The sequence below is a fragment of the Narcine bancroftii genome, chromosome 4 (assembly GCF_036971445.1).
Source record: "Narcine bancroftii isolate sNarBan1 chromosome 4, sNarBan1.hap1, whole genome shotgun sequence".
NCBI lineage: Eukaryota > Metazoa > Chordata > Chondrichthyes > Torpediniformes > Narcinidae > Narcine > Narcine bancroftii.
The window spans coordinates 259172635-259187432 of NC_091472.1; the positions used below are offsets into that span (position 1 = coordinate 259172635).

The 14798-nt window shown below is 42.3% G+C and overlaps 1 protein-coding gene across 1 annotated transcript in view; it reads right to left on the bottom strand.

The window, feature by feature from the left end:
- Window positions 1-14798, bottom strand: part of LOC138762456 (contactin-associated protein-like 5) — a 762501-nt gene that overhangs the window by 331264 nt on the left and 416439 nt on the right. Inside the window, exon 11 of the mRNA XM_069936213.1 lies at window positions 8705-8832. Within this exon, the coding sequence (XP_069792314.1) occupies window positions 8705-8832 (128 nt within the window). The remainder of the gene's footprint in view (window positions 1-8704; window positions 8833-14798) is intronic.

Below are 14798 nucleotides of genomic sequence, written 5' to 3' on the forward strand. Positions count from 1 at the left end.
ACAGCCACTCCACACTATGGGTAACCCCTTCATCCCTCTTCAACTTATGTCAGATTGCAAGCCCATAGCTGCTAAGAGCAAGCACTACTGCGCAGTTGACAGGGCCTTCATTAAGGCACAAGTGAGGTGGTTTCTGGCGGAAGGTATCCTAGAGCCCAGCACCAGTCCCTGGAGAGCCCAAGTTCTAGTGGTAAAAGGGGGTTGCAAACCAAGGATGGTCATCAATAATAGGCAGACCATAAACTGGTACGCCGAACTGGATGCTTACTCCCTACCTGAATAGCCGACACGGTCAATGAGATAGCCTGCTATAAGGTCTTCTCGACAATTGACCTAAAGTCGGCCTACCACCAGCTCCCTATCCACGCCCGGGATAAATCATATACCACCTTCAAGGCAGACAAGTGCCTCTACCAGTTCCACTGGGGCCCATTTGGAGTCACTAACTGGGTCTCTGTCTTTCAGTGGAAGATGGACTGCATGGTAGACCGGCACAAACTAAGGATGATCTTCCCGTACTTGGACAAGGTCACCATCTGCGGCCAAGACCAACAGGACCACGATGACAACCTGGAGAGATTTCTCCAGACAGCCACGGAGCTGAACCTCACTTACAACAAAGAGAAATACGTATCCAGCACCACCCACCTCGCCATCCAAGGGTACATCGTGGAACATGGTGTCATTGGTCCCGACCCAGAATGCAGGTGTCCATTAATGGAACTGCCCCTTCCCCACATGCTTAAGGCCCTCCGCAGGTGCCTTGGACTAGTGGGTCCCCCATTTTTCGAACAAGGTCTGCACACTGGCCCAAGCCACCACTTTTCCCCTCCCTCCCTGAGGCGCAAGCAGCTTTCGTTCACATTAGTCAGGACATCGCCAATGCCACAATGCATGCCGTGGATGAGGACACCCCATTCCAGGTGGAGTGCGATGCCTCTGATGTTGCCCTTGTGGCCACCCTCAATCAAGGGGGGATGACCTGTGGCCTTCTTCTCCAAGATCCTCTACAGTTCTGAGCTTGGGCACTTCACCATTGAAAAGAAGGCCCAGGCGATTGTGGAAGCTGTCTGCCATTGGCACCACTATCTGGCAGGCAGCAGGTTCTCCCTCCTCACTGACCAATGCGCAATGGCTTTCATTTTCAGCACCACCCATAAAGGGCAAAATCAAAAACGATAAGATCTTGCGCTGGAGAGTCGAGCTGGCCAAGTTCAGCTACAACATCCAGTACAGACCGGGGAAGTTCATCAACTCCCCCGAGACCCTTTCCCGGACCTGCGCCACTGTGCAGTCTGACCAACTGCTGGCGCTGCACGACATCCTTTGTCACCCAGGTGTCACACGCTTGTACCACTTCAAGTCCCGGAACCTCCCCTTCACCGTCCAAGAATTCCGGACCATGAACAAGGCATGCAGGGTCTGTGCAGAATGCAAACCGTGCTTCTTCCACCTGCCACAGACCCATGTCATCAAGGCCACTTGGCCCTTTGAACAGCTTAGCATTGACTTCAAGGGTCCCCTAGCTTCCATGAACAAGAACGTCTACTCCAGTTTTCCCTTCGCTATCATTGCCCTGACACCTCCACAGCCATTGTTATCAGGGCACTGACACAGGTCTTCACCATGTTTGGATACCCACAGTGACTGGGGGTTCGGCTTCATGAGTGAGGAGCTGAGCCAGTACCTGGTAGTGTGAGGCATTGCAACTAGTCGTACGACTAGCTACAACCCAAGGGGCAACGGGCAGGTGGAGCACAAAAACGAGGTGATCTGGAAGGCAGTCCTCCTGGCCCTGAGATCCAAAGGCTGGTCCATTGATTACTGGTAACAGGCCCTCCCCTAGGCACTCCATGCCATTAGGTCGATCTTGTGCACAGCTACTAAGTAGACCCCTCATGAGCACCTTTTCTCGATCTCCAGTAAATCAGCGACTGGGGTTTCCCTCCCAACTTGACTCACATCTCCAGGACCGGTGCTCCTCCGCAAACATGTGGGGGCCCACAAGTCCGACCCATTGGTCGAGCAGGTGGTCCTCCTCCATGCCAACCTGAACTACGCCAACATCAGGTAACCAAATGGCCATGAGGACGCCTTCTCAACCAGGGATCCGGCACCTGCAGGGGCCCCACTGCCCCAATATCATGACTACGTGGCCCAACCTCCCCACCATGGGTAGTCTCGGCCCACCAAGGATTCAGGCACCTACTTCCTCCCTCCGGCCCTCCAGAAGGTCCCACTTCTAGTGGACCGGACTCACCTGGCCACCCCCCGTGGAAAGACATACGGATAGATATGGCTCTGCCCACACTGATGCCTGCCACGACTACGCCGGATCAAGCCAACCCTCAAGCAACCACGCCCTCACCAACCTTAGACCAGGAGCCAACCCTGCGACAGTCCCAGAGACTCCAACAGCTGCCGGACTGCCTAATTTGTAAATACTACCTGACACTGTTTTACACACACCTCCCCAGGACTTAATTTTAAGAACGGGGTGAATGTGGTGATACGACCACCAGCCTACTGCAGGGGGCAATCTCTGTACCTGCAGGAAGATCACCTAAGGGGCTGACTCCACCTGGCCGCCTGTCAATCAGCAACCTGAATATACCACCTAGGGGGCTGACTCCACCTGGCTGCTGTCAATCAGCCGACCTGAATGTTAACCTGAGCTGGCCCCTCCTGAGCCAGTCACACAGAGAGCCATCAAGGTATGAACTGCTGTTCAGACTTTTACTGGAATAAAGCCTGTTGTACAATCTTTTCTGAGTTTATGTTTCCTTGCTGCTACCTCGGTGCACCACATGTGTTAGGCAGCATGTGATTGCATTGGAGAGGATATGGAAGAGATTCACCAAGATCTTGAGTGAACAAAGAGAAGCTGGAGGAACTCAATGGGTTCAACCAGGATAAACTGAGGGCAATGGTCAATTAACATTGGGCAGCATGGTTAGAGTGGTGATTAGCACAATGCTATTAAAGAACCAGTGACCCGGGTTCGAATCTGGCGGTGTCCATTGGAGTTTGTATGTTCACCCCGTGACCATGTAGGTTTAATCTGGGAACTCCGGTTTCCTCCATCCTTCCACAAATGCACAGAGTTTGTAGGTAAATTGGAGTATTTGGACAATATGGTCTTGAGTCTGATACCATGCTACATCGCTAACTCTACATTTTAAATTTAAGTTTAAAATGATTTGGGTCAGAATCCTTTATTGAGGCTCAAGTCTCCAGATCTGATGGGATCCATGACCATTTTTTAGAGAGGCAAGAGAGAGATTGCTGGGCCCTTTGCAGAGATGCTGGTTAAGAAGCTCCAAACCCTGGGCCTCTGCACTCCCCTCTGCAACTCTGTCCTTGACTTCTTCATCAGAAGACCACAGTCAGTATAAATTGTAAACAATGTCTGCTTCTCATTGACAATAAACATAGGTGCACCTCAAAAATGCATGTTTCACCCATTGCTCTACTCACTGTACACCCATGACTATTTGGCCAGGAACAATTCCAATGCTATCAACAAATCTGCTGATGACACCATGGTTGTCGGCAGAATCAGAAATGGCAATAAGGAAGTGTGCAGGAGGGAGATAGATCAGCTTGTTCAGTAGTGTAACGCCAACAACCTTGCACTCAATGTTATCAAAACCAAGGAAATGATTGTAACACTTCAGGAGAAAGTCAGGAGAATACGAACCAGTCCTCATTGAGGGCTCAGTAGTAGGGACGGTCAAGAACTTCAAATACCTGGGTGTCAACATGTCTGAGGATCTGTCCTGGACCCTCCATTTGATGCAATCAGGAAGAAGGCTCGCCAGTGGCTATACTTTGCGAAGTGTTTGAGGAGATTCGGTATGTCACCAAAGACTGTCGAAAACATACACAGGTGTAGAGTGGAGAGCATTCTGGCTGGTTGCATCACTATGTGGTTCAAAGGTGGCAATGCTCAGGACAAGAGAAAAAGAAAATTCCAGAGGATTATTAACTCACCCTGCGACATCACAGGCACTAGACTTCATTCCATCTTAGACAGGCACGTGATGGAAGAAAAATAGAGGGTTGAGGGGTAGGGATGGGTTCGTTCTATTTTTAAAGGAATATATGGGTCACCACAATAACAAGGGCTGAAAGGCCTGTAAGTGTTCTATGTCCTAAGAAAGCTTCCTTTATCCTCAAGGACTCCCACCACCCAGGACATGGCATCTTCGCACTGCTACCATCAGGAAAAAGGGACAGGACCCTGAAGACTAGCACTCAGTGGCACAGGGACAGATTCTTCCCCGCTGCCATCAGATTCCAGAATGGACAATAAACCACAGTCACTACCTCATTCGTTTTTCTTGCACTATTTATTTATTTTTGAAATGTAATTTATAGCAATATTTGCACTATAATACTTTTGCAAAACAACAAATTTCCTGACATGTTTATGGAAAAAAAATCTGTTTCTGATTTTGAATGACTTCTATGGATTGTGCAGCTTAAATATTGCTCACTTTGATCTTAATGCACAAATGTTTATGAGTTTATATGATACTTGTGAGGCATTGACTGACCAACTGATATTAACATCATAACTACATCAATTATTATCTCATATAAAAAATAGCAGGAAGTCTGTTTCTGGGTAAAACATGTTTGAGCAAAAGCTGCATTTTATATGTTACTCAGTTTATCCCACACATCAGATTCAGAAGTCAGACAGCATTTGTGAGAGATGCAATAACAACAAAAGGATAGTTGGGGAAAGGGTAGGATCACTCAAGGATAAGGTAAAGAATGTATGAGCTATGGCAGAAGAAGTGAACAAAATACTAAATTAAGTCTTCACATTGGAATTAACCAAAGAGAAGAGGTCATGGGGAATAATGAGATCAGGCAGCAGTATGCTGATATGCTTGGGCATGTTGATATCAAGAAGGAGGTGTTGGGTCTTTTGAAAAACATTATTGTGATAAGACTCCAGAACCCAGTGGAATCAATGCCATGTCATTGAGAGAAGAGATTGCTGGGGCTTTGATGGAGATCTTTGTATTATATTTTGGCAGACAACTGAGAATAGTTAGTATTGTTCCTTTGTTTACGAAGGGCAACAAGGACAAACCAAAAAAAAAATCAGCCATTGTTTTTTTTTCATTTAATTTTTATATTTAATTTATTTTAATTCAGATATTAATCACGGTAAGAGGCTCTTCCGACCCACAAGCCTGTGCCGCCCAATTACACTCAATTAACTTACAACCCCCATACGTTTTGAAGGGTAGGAAGAAACCACAGCACTTGAACAAAGCCCAACCAGAAACAGGGAGAATGTACAAACTCCTTACAGACAGTGCCGGATTCAAACTTGGGTCATTGGTGCTATACGATTTGTGCTAACCGCTACACTAACCATGCCACCAAAGTTATGAAGCTGATTAATGAGATCAGAATAGTGGATTTTGTTTTCATGAACTTTAGTAAAGCATTCGTCAAGGTCCCTCAAGGCAAGGAGGTCCAGAACAGTCAGTCTCAACCTTTTCCAGATATGGATCCCCTTGGACTCAGCTCAATATTCACCCTGAGGTGAAGCAATTAAGTTTTGATTTCATCCATACTTGTCTCCTCATGACGACTGTACATAAAAATCATTAAAAAAATTATGTTATGTGAGGTATTAAGAAAACAAGGCTTATACTGAAATATGCTGTGACCCATGTTGAAAATGTCTAGTCTTGAAGATTAAGACACATGAGATCCATGGGACTTGGTACATTGGATTCAAAATGGGCTTGGGGAAATTCAATGATAGCATTAGTGGGAGAAATAGACTTTGGGCTGCAGCCGTTTATCAAAGTAATTGAAATCTTGATGGAGGGCTCCAACCTGAAACTTTAACAATTCTTTTTCTCCCACTGATGCAGTTCGACCCGTTGATTTCCTCCAGCAGACTGCTTGATGCTCCATTCTTGTTCATGCTCTCTAATGTGTTGGTCTGTGACAATTGCATTTTCCAGGAAATCTTGACAAAAATCCAATCCTCCACATAGAAATATGAACTCTCTTTTTTCCATATAAAATGATTTATAAAAGTGGACCTTCAATGTTAAGGTTGTGAGGAATGGTGAAATAGTCAGTGATCACTGACGTTGCACCACAGACCTGTCAGCACTACATGGTCAATGTACTTGCACAGTTGAATGAAGAATGCCAAACAGCAAATACCTCCTTCTCCACAGGCAGTTGTTGAACTGCTTACTCCATTATCATCTTCAAAGGTTAGTGAAATCTTTGTTTAGGATGAAATAACAGAGAGAAACTCAATGGGCCAAATGGCCTACTTCTGCACCGATATCTTATGACATGTCAACAACTTCAGGCATTTTTGAAATGTAAAATCGTTTTACATTTTGCTTTTTGGGTTCCAATGAAGTTTTGCTTCAAATGTTGCTGGACATCACTAGATCCAAAAAATATTTAGTGTTTTTGGAGGGGGGGGGGGAGGCGGGGTGGTGGGATTCTTCCCTTAAACAATTATTTCACAGTTCTGAATTGAGTTGAATTGTTCACTGCCAGATGAACCGAAATATAAAAAAAATGAAAAGCGTTATTTTTGTGTGGTATCCAGACAAGTTAACAATGTTCAAGAATAGTGTAAGAATACAAAACAAAAGTTCAGGGGAGAGTGTTAGAATAAACAAAAATACAGGGTCTGGTGGTTAAAGGTGTACAGTTAAACAGTGCAAGGTATCATCTTTTACGAATGACAGGTCCACACAAGAGCAAGAAGGCAGTAAGAAAATTAAACTGTCGTTGATTCTGGAGGTGCGCGTTATCAAGCTCAATTATCATCTGCCCAAAGGTAAGATCAAGAAGGGACTGGACTTGTTTAAGCAATGGAAAATGTATTTTTCAAAACCCATCTTGATATTTACACTTTTTATGTTACTATTTATCTTTTGTGTATGCTCAAATATATGTGGATGATATGAGATATAAAACAAAATTTACTTTTTTTCCTTCCTGGTTTTTTGCCTCTGAGAATTCTGCATTGTGAACAGTAGTCCCCTGGCATCCCCTTGATGTAATATATGACAGTAATCAGCTCAGGCGGCGATAATAACTTCTTCTCTCAAGCTGTGAGATTGAAGAATGGTATCCTGTAACCGAGTAAATTGTCCCAAAATATTTATATATATCCCATATATTTAAAATTATAAGCTAATGTATATATGTATTTGATTATTATCTGCTGTGTATTGTTTCAGCGTATGTGTGTGCACCACTGTTTGGAGAAACACTGTTTGGCCCCATGTACAGTCAAATGATAATAAATGTGAACTTAATTCCATGTCATAGATCTATGTAAGTTCTTTGAAGACCAGCAGCAAACACATCTATTCACCCTGACTCAAAATTTGGGCTGCACTTTTATTCATTTCAAGCGAGGCTTTTATTTTTATATCTCAGCAAAAATAATTGCTTGGAGCATATTTTATCCCTGAAATTGGTTGCCATTTAACTAAGCTCGATATATGTTGTTTTGATTTTCATAATGATTAAACAAGTCAAATTAGTGAGGGAATTTTGTTATTTGTCCTCTCTGTACTTGTGGCTCAAGACTGTTAGGTTTGAATGTTGCAATTTTTCTACTGTGTATTAACCCAGATATTGTTGTTGGATTTATTGAACAATGTTACCTATTATAGCACTAAACATGCAGTGCAGTAATGGATGCATTGGATTTAGCTTCTATTGTTGTAAATAGAACAACATTTTTTGAAACCGAATCCCCCAAATATTGATTATCACTTTGTGCATTTGTCACAAACAACAAAGGTTAAACTTCTAAACAATCTTCGGGTCAATATTCTGGTTGTTCTCTCTGGAGTGCTGGAGGCTGAGGTGAAATCTGATAGAAGTGTATAAAATGCTGAGAGGCATTGATAGGGTAGACAATCAGAATCATTTTTTCTCCCAGGGTAAAAAATGTTGAATACCAAATGACATGTACTAAAGGTGAATGGTGATGTGCAGGAAATCTTGTCAATGGTGAAATTGTCAGTGATCAGTGACGTTGCACCAGAGTATGTATTTTTACACAGAATGCTGGGGGCTTGGAACAGACTTACCAGGAAGAATGGTGGATGCAGATATGATCGCAGGATTTTAGAAAGATTTTGATGGGCACATGACTATACAGAAAACAGAGCGATCTAGATCATTTGCAGGCAGAAGAGATTTAGTTTAATTTGGGCATCATGTTTGGTGCGGACATCGTGAAGTGTAGGATCTGTACCAGATCCTTCTATGTTCTAGAAGTAAAACACAAAAGTCTGCCAACACAATGGTTGAAGTAAAAACATAATGCTGGAGAAACTCAGCAGGTCGAGAAATTTATATTGCAAAGATAAAGATACATAACCAATGTTTTAGACTTGAGCCCTTCATCAAGGTACTATATAAAGTACATCATTTGACCTGCCCAATTTCTCCAGCATTGTGTTTATATTTTTGTTCAATATTCTAAGTTTGATAATAGTATTCCTTGCCAAAAATATAATGAACATGTATTTGTTTGTGGCAGGGTTGCAAATATTCAAAAGTATGGACAAGACAAAACATCCCGAAATACCCTACAATATCACTGTGGTCAGAATTAAAATAAATAATTTCTAATGTTTATTACCAAAGTACAATTGTTCTGAAATCTGATACTTACTATCCCCATTGCAACGAAGCGATCCAAGTCTGTAGGCAGCTTCGGAGCCAGTCCTGTTAGTATCTCCAATGACAAGCTGGGTCAGAGGCAAGTGATCCTTGTATGAGAGAAGGCCTGTGTCATTCGCCCTGGGAACAACGACAAAAAAGTTAAAAAACAAACAGCAGCATTAATTTTAGTGACATTAAAGCATTCTCAGAACATCCAACTGGTCAATGTTACAACAGACATAAGAGTCTTTCAGGACCGTGAAAGATCGTTAAACCCAAAATGTCTGTTTCTTTTTGATGCCTTAAGTCTCAAGAACCCCATTATATTGTTCAAACTTCTCATCTAACATCAATATTTTTTCATATCCAGAGAATATTTCACAATCAATAGTTTGTTTGAAGTACAACCATTATTGTTACATGGGCAGATGAAACAGTCAATTTTCACAGAGCGGGGACCAATAAAATGAACAACCAAATAAGGTGCTAATCAAGAGTGAGGTTAACAAAGAACTCCTGAGGTCACCATATTATTTTAAGAATGTAATGTAATATATTTTTGGGGGGTGGCAGATGGAGATTCAAGTTTTTTATTTCAACTGAAGGAAATGCTTCCAAGATTATTGCACTTCCCCTGTATGGTGTGGGAGTGACTGTCTAGGTTTTGTACTTCAAAGTAGATTTGAACTTGCTTGCTTCCGCTTCAAAAACAGGAGTGCAACGCAGCTGAATCCGTATCAGAATTTACTGTCATGAACATTTCTCGAAATGTGTTGCTTTGCTCTAGCAATACAGTGCAAATATTGCTATAAATGACACTTCCAAATAATTATACAGTGCAAAAGCAATGGACAACGCAAAATAGTGTCTGTGGTTCATTGTCCATTCAGAAATCTGATGGCAGAAGGGAAGAAGCTGACCTTGTGCCATTGGTACCAGAGTTGTAGCACAGCCTCAAATTCCCATTAACCCTTTGGTCTCTGGCCATTTTTAGCCTTTCATAATATATACTCCAGACTGGGTCCACAGATAAACTACAGTATGAACATCAGTATGGACCAACTGGTGGTTGGGTATAAAACCAGTCTTAGAAAATGGGGACACAGAGTATATGCACTTGTTGATAGTCCCTGAAAACAAGGACACTGAGTCCAAAGGGTTAAAGCTCAGCTTGAGTGAAAGCAGAATGCAGGAGCAATGGATGTTTATTTTAAACCAGGGAGAAATTGGGAAGAGTAAGGCATAAAGCACACTCATCTTTATTTATATATATATATATATATATATGTATTTTTCGATGTGATTTAAAATTTTAAATAAAATATTAACAAAAATGAGAATTTAACAAACATCAATCATATCTTTGGCTTGGCTTCGCGGACGAAGATTTATGGAGGGGGTAAATGTCCACGTCAGCTGCAGGCTTGTTTGTGGCTGACAAGTCCGATGCGGGACAGGCAGACACGGTTGCAGCGGTTGCAGGGGAAAATTGGTTGGTTGGGGTTGGGTGTTGGGTTTTTCCTCCTTTGCCTTTTGTCAGTGAGCTGCAGTAATAAAGTCAAGAAAACATAAATAACTGCTGAAATGAGAGCTCAGTGGTTTCATGCATTGGATGATAAGTTTCCTCCTGAGTACTTGGATCAATAGCTGGAAATATTGGTTTAAAATCACTTGCAGAGTATCTGTAGGTGACAAAAATGATTTTCACTCCAATTATAAAGATCTGAACAGGTTGTGGGAGATAATTGCATGTATAACTGTAGAAGAGAGCTGGATACATGATTGAGGATGAGAAATTAATGGACCAAAGCTGGGAATAAACATGCAGCGGATTCAAAACGGGGTACGCGGCTTCCTTCTGCAGATGGTCAGGCAGCATTCATGGAGAGAAATGAATTGGTGATGTTTTAGGTCAAAACTCTGCTTCAGGATCAAGAAGGAAGACAGGCATTATTAAAGAGGAGTCAGGGTGTACAGTGGGTGCTGGGTGGAGGAAGGAGCAGTGAAGGATGCACAAAAGCACTGGAGAAACTCAGCAGGGCAACTAACATTTCAATTCTGAGGCCCTTGTCAGAAATATGAACAAATAAGGAGATGCTAAATGTTGAGGGGAGGAGGCGAGGAGAACTAATAGGGAAGTGGTACCATGACAGGTGCTTATAGGTGGGAGGATAGGAGAAACAAAATGTTGAGACGTGATGGGGAGAGGGTAGAGGACTAAAAGGCTAGCTCTCTGATAAGAGATGGAAGGGGAAGAGGTGAAGAGCTGGAGGAAAGGACACAGAGGGACAGGAAAAATTAGAGACACATAGGAGGGTGTGAAGGGAAATGTTAATGCTGTTTGATTGGAGACTACAGAAAGGGTGTCATTCCTTCACATTGCAGGTGGCCTCAGTCTGGCAATATGAGGCCATGGATAGACATGTTGATGAGACAATGATGTGTGCAATTAAAGTAGTTAGCCACTGGGATGTCCTTGCTATTGTAACAGACACAGAGTGAAGGTACTCAATGAAATGATCACCCAATCTCCATCCAGTCTCTCTGATGTAGAGGAGGCCATATCGGGAGCACTAGATGACCCCTAATGATTCACAAGTGAAGTGTTGCTTCACTTGGAAGGACTGTTTGGGGCCACAAATAGTGATCTTGCGATCACGGGGGAGCTGAGGGTGCGTTTAGTTGGAAGCTATGGGTAAATGAGGGATTCCCAGAGGGAGCGGTCGCTCTGAAAAACAGAGAGGGGAAAGGAAAGATGTGCCTGGTTGTGGGATCTCTTTGCAGGTGGCAGAAATTCTGGAGGATAACATGCTGGATGCAGAAGTTGATAAGGTGGCAGGTGAAGACAAGGGGAACCCCTTCCTTGTTGCATCTCCTCCACTTTTTTATTCAGGCATTTTTTTTTCTTATTCCTGATGACGAGCTTACCCTTTACTTTCTCTGGATGCTGCACGATCTACTGAGTTTCTCTAGCACATTTCTGTATTGCACTTGACCCCAGCATCTGCATAGATTTTGTTCTTGTGTTTTTATGACATCCGTCATCAAGTACAGGAGGAACAAAACAAATAGGATGTGGCAGAAGACCTGAACAGTTGAGTCTGCACTGAGAATTTCATCAGACCGCCTGGGAGATGAGCGAAATTTAAAATTCATCTGCCCTGTTGATATCTTAGACTCTGCACCTTCTGCATTTTCCATCTTCTTATTATGCTATTCACATAACTATTGAGTGATATGGCAATAAGAATAATGTGCTGCTATGAAACAGTGGGAAGTTAATGGAAGGATCAGCACAGGGTAAAAATAACTTTATCTAATCATTCCCTTAAGCAAAATGTTTAGAACATTGGCTGAATCAATCAGGGTTTGATCAGACTTCCAATTAACAAGCTGAAAGCAACATAGAGTACTTTGTGGGCTGATTATTAGATCAGGTTCTGAGTCGCCCGATAGCTGAAAGATCCAGTAGCTCATAAGCACAACTGACATAAATCAAATGTGTTCAGCTTCTACCTACACCTTGTTGGAGATAAGGAAATTGGGTTCATGCCACCAAACATTGTCACTTAAACTCTTTATTCACCAAATTCAAATTAAAATGGCAATGTGAGTATTTCAAATTTTTTCAGCTTAATCTGGATGAACCACATTTCAGAAATAGTTCTCCTTCTTTGCTTGATTACCAATTCAGTCAATGCAAATTTAGCTCTTGTGCTAAAACACTAAAACTCAACAGGTCATACAGCATCCATAGGAGGTAAAGACACATCACCAACCTGTCGGGCCTAAGCCCTTCCTCAAGGTATAAGCAAAAAGCAGAAAGGATGGGTGAGGAGAGAAGAAAGGGCAAGGGAAGGAGCAAAAGGCAATAAATAATTGGAAATACATATACATAAATATATATATATGTATATGTATATATTTTTTTTAAAATGTAGACATAAGCACGTTAACAGCTCTTTTCATCCCATGGGCCTGTGCTGCCCAGTTACACCCAATTGACCTATAACCCAATATGTTTTGATGAGAGGAAACTGGAGCATCTGGAGGAAACACACACAGACACGAGGAGAATGTACAAATTTCTTACAGAGAGCGCTGGATATGAATTTGCGTCACTCACTGACCGTTACGCTAATTGTGCCAGCTCAACTGAAGGCAAATATGGCTTTATAGCATAGTGGTAGAGATATTGTTTTCCTTTTTTTAATTTATGAAGGGCTGTGAACTTTACAGGTGGAGCCAATGTATCACAGCCCATCCCCAAATTTTTCTAAGTCAGGATGGTGTGTAGCTTGGAGGGCAACTTCCAGGTGGTGGAACAGTCATACTGGCAACCTGGTCTCAACTGAGAAATGTGCTTATTATTTTATTTATAGTGACTGGGAAAATACAATAAATAAAGGGACACCAAAAAGTGGAGGGGAGGATGGGACTTTAAGGTGCATGTTCACAGATACCTGAAGATAAGGTAGGGAAGTCAAAATGAAAGCAAAGCTACAATAATGCTGGAAAGCTGAAAAAAGAACAAACAATGCTGGAAATACACGGCAGGTGAGGCTACCTCGGTGGGAAAAGAAGCAGAGTCAATGTTTCAAGTTGGTAATCCTTCGTCAGAACTAAAAAAAAGAAACAAAAGGAGGTTGTAAAGCTCCAGGGAGAGTGAGAGAGGGATAAACAAGAAAATCTGCAGATGCTGGAGTCAAGTGCAACCATAAAAATATTGGAGAACCTCAGCAGGTCGTGCAGAGTTAAGGAGAGTCTGTCTCCTGATTGGGTAAGACCAGGATCCATGGGAATAAGATGCAAGCAAGGTTATCTGGACATTGTATGAATGGGAAGAGTTGGAGGGCAGGCAGATAATATATAATTTTAAAATTTTAATTTAGAGAAATGGAAATGGTAACAGGCCTTTCTGGCCCACGAGTCTATGCCACTCACAAACAATCTATATACTTTTTTGGAGGGTGGGAGAAAACCCAAGCACTAGGAGGAAACCCACACAGGTTACATGGATAACTCCTTACAGGCAGCTCTGGATTGAAACCTGCATTGCTGACACTGTAATACTGTTGCACAAACTGCTACGTTAACCATGCCACCCATACTGTGAATTTCAGTGAGGCAAAGGAGATGAGAATCCAAGAGTTGGATGCAAAACAGAGACAAGAGCCCAATTGGCCCCTAATGCCTCCTCTGCCATTCAATAAGATCATGCCTGATCTTCTGCCTTCTCACCATCTCTCCAGGACAGCTCCTTATCATTGATGTAGGACCACTGCAGGTCTGAGCTAGTGGACTGCTAGCAATTTCAGTCACATTGCAGAGGAGATGATTGCAGGAGAGAGAATAGAAAACAAGATGGAAATGGAGTTGTGAGGAGCCAGTGAATGGGCCAAGGATGTATTTTTATATCACAGCGAGGCTAAGAGGAAGTTAATTATATGAAATTGAAAGGCACTTAGATAGACTGGAAAGGGAAACTATTATCACATTTAATACCAACTAGTTGGAGGGTTGAAATGTTTTAGCTCTCATAACTGTGGGATTAGCCTGAATTGCTCTATTTTTGTGTCACTATACAAATTACTTCCTTCCAGACCATAAATTCCTCTGATGTTACAATCAAACACACAAAGCAAATGATTTGTTGTTCTGCATTCAAGTATCATCTGTATGAAATATTGCTTGTCAGCTGTGTAGACTGAAATATAGAAAGAAACAACACCAAGGAACAGCCTATCTTTAAAAAAATACTAATAGATCGATAGAAATTCAACGTTGAATCCTTTCCTTTACAAACAGATTAGAAAAATAAAGAAATATCGATTGATGAAAAGTGTGGTGGAGAATTCAGATCAGCCAGCAGTCTTGAGGGAATGAAGTGGGATTCCCACTGGGAATGCATGCCAATCATATGGTTCAGAATGGCAATCAGAATCAGGATTTATTGTCATGAACATGTCTGAAAATGTGTGGCTTTGCAGCAGCATCCCAGTGAAAACATTTATATGAACCACGGTACCAAATAAATAAAATAGATAAAATGAGTGCAAGAAAAAAGTCAAAGTGAGGCTATGGTTCATTGTCCATTCAGAAAT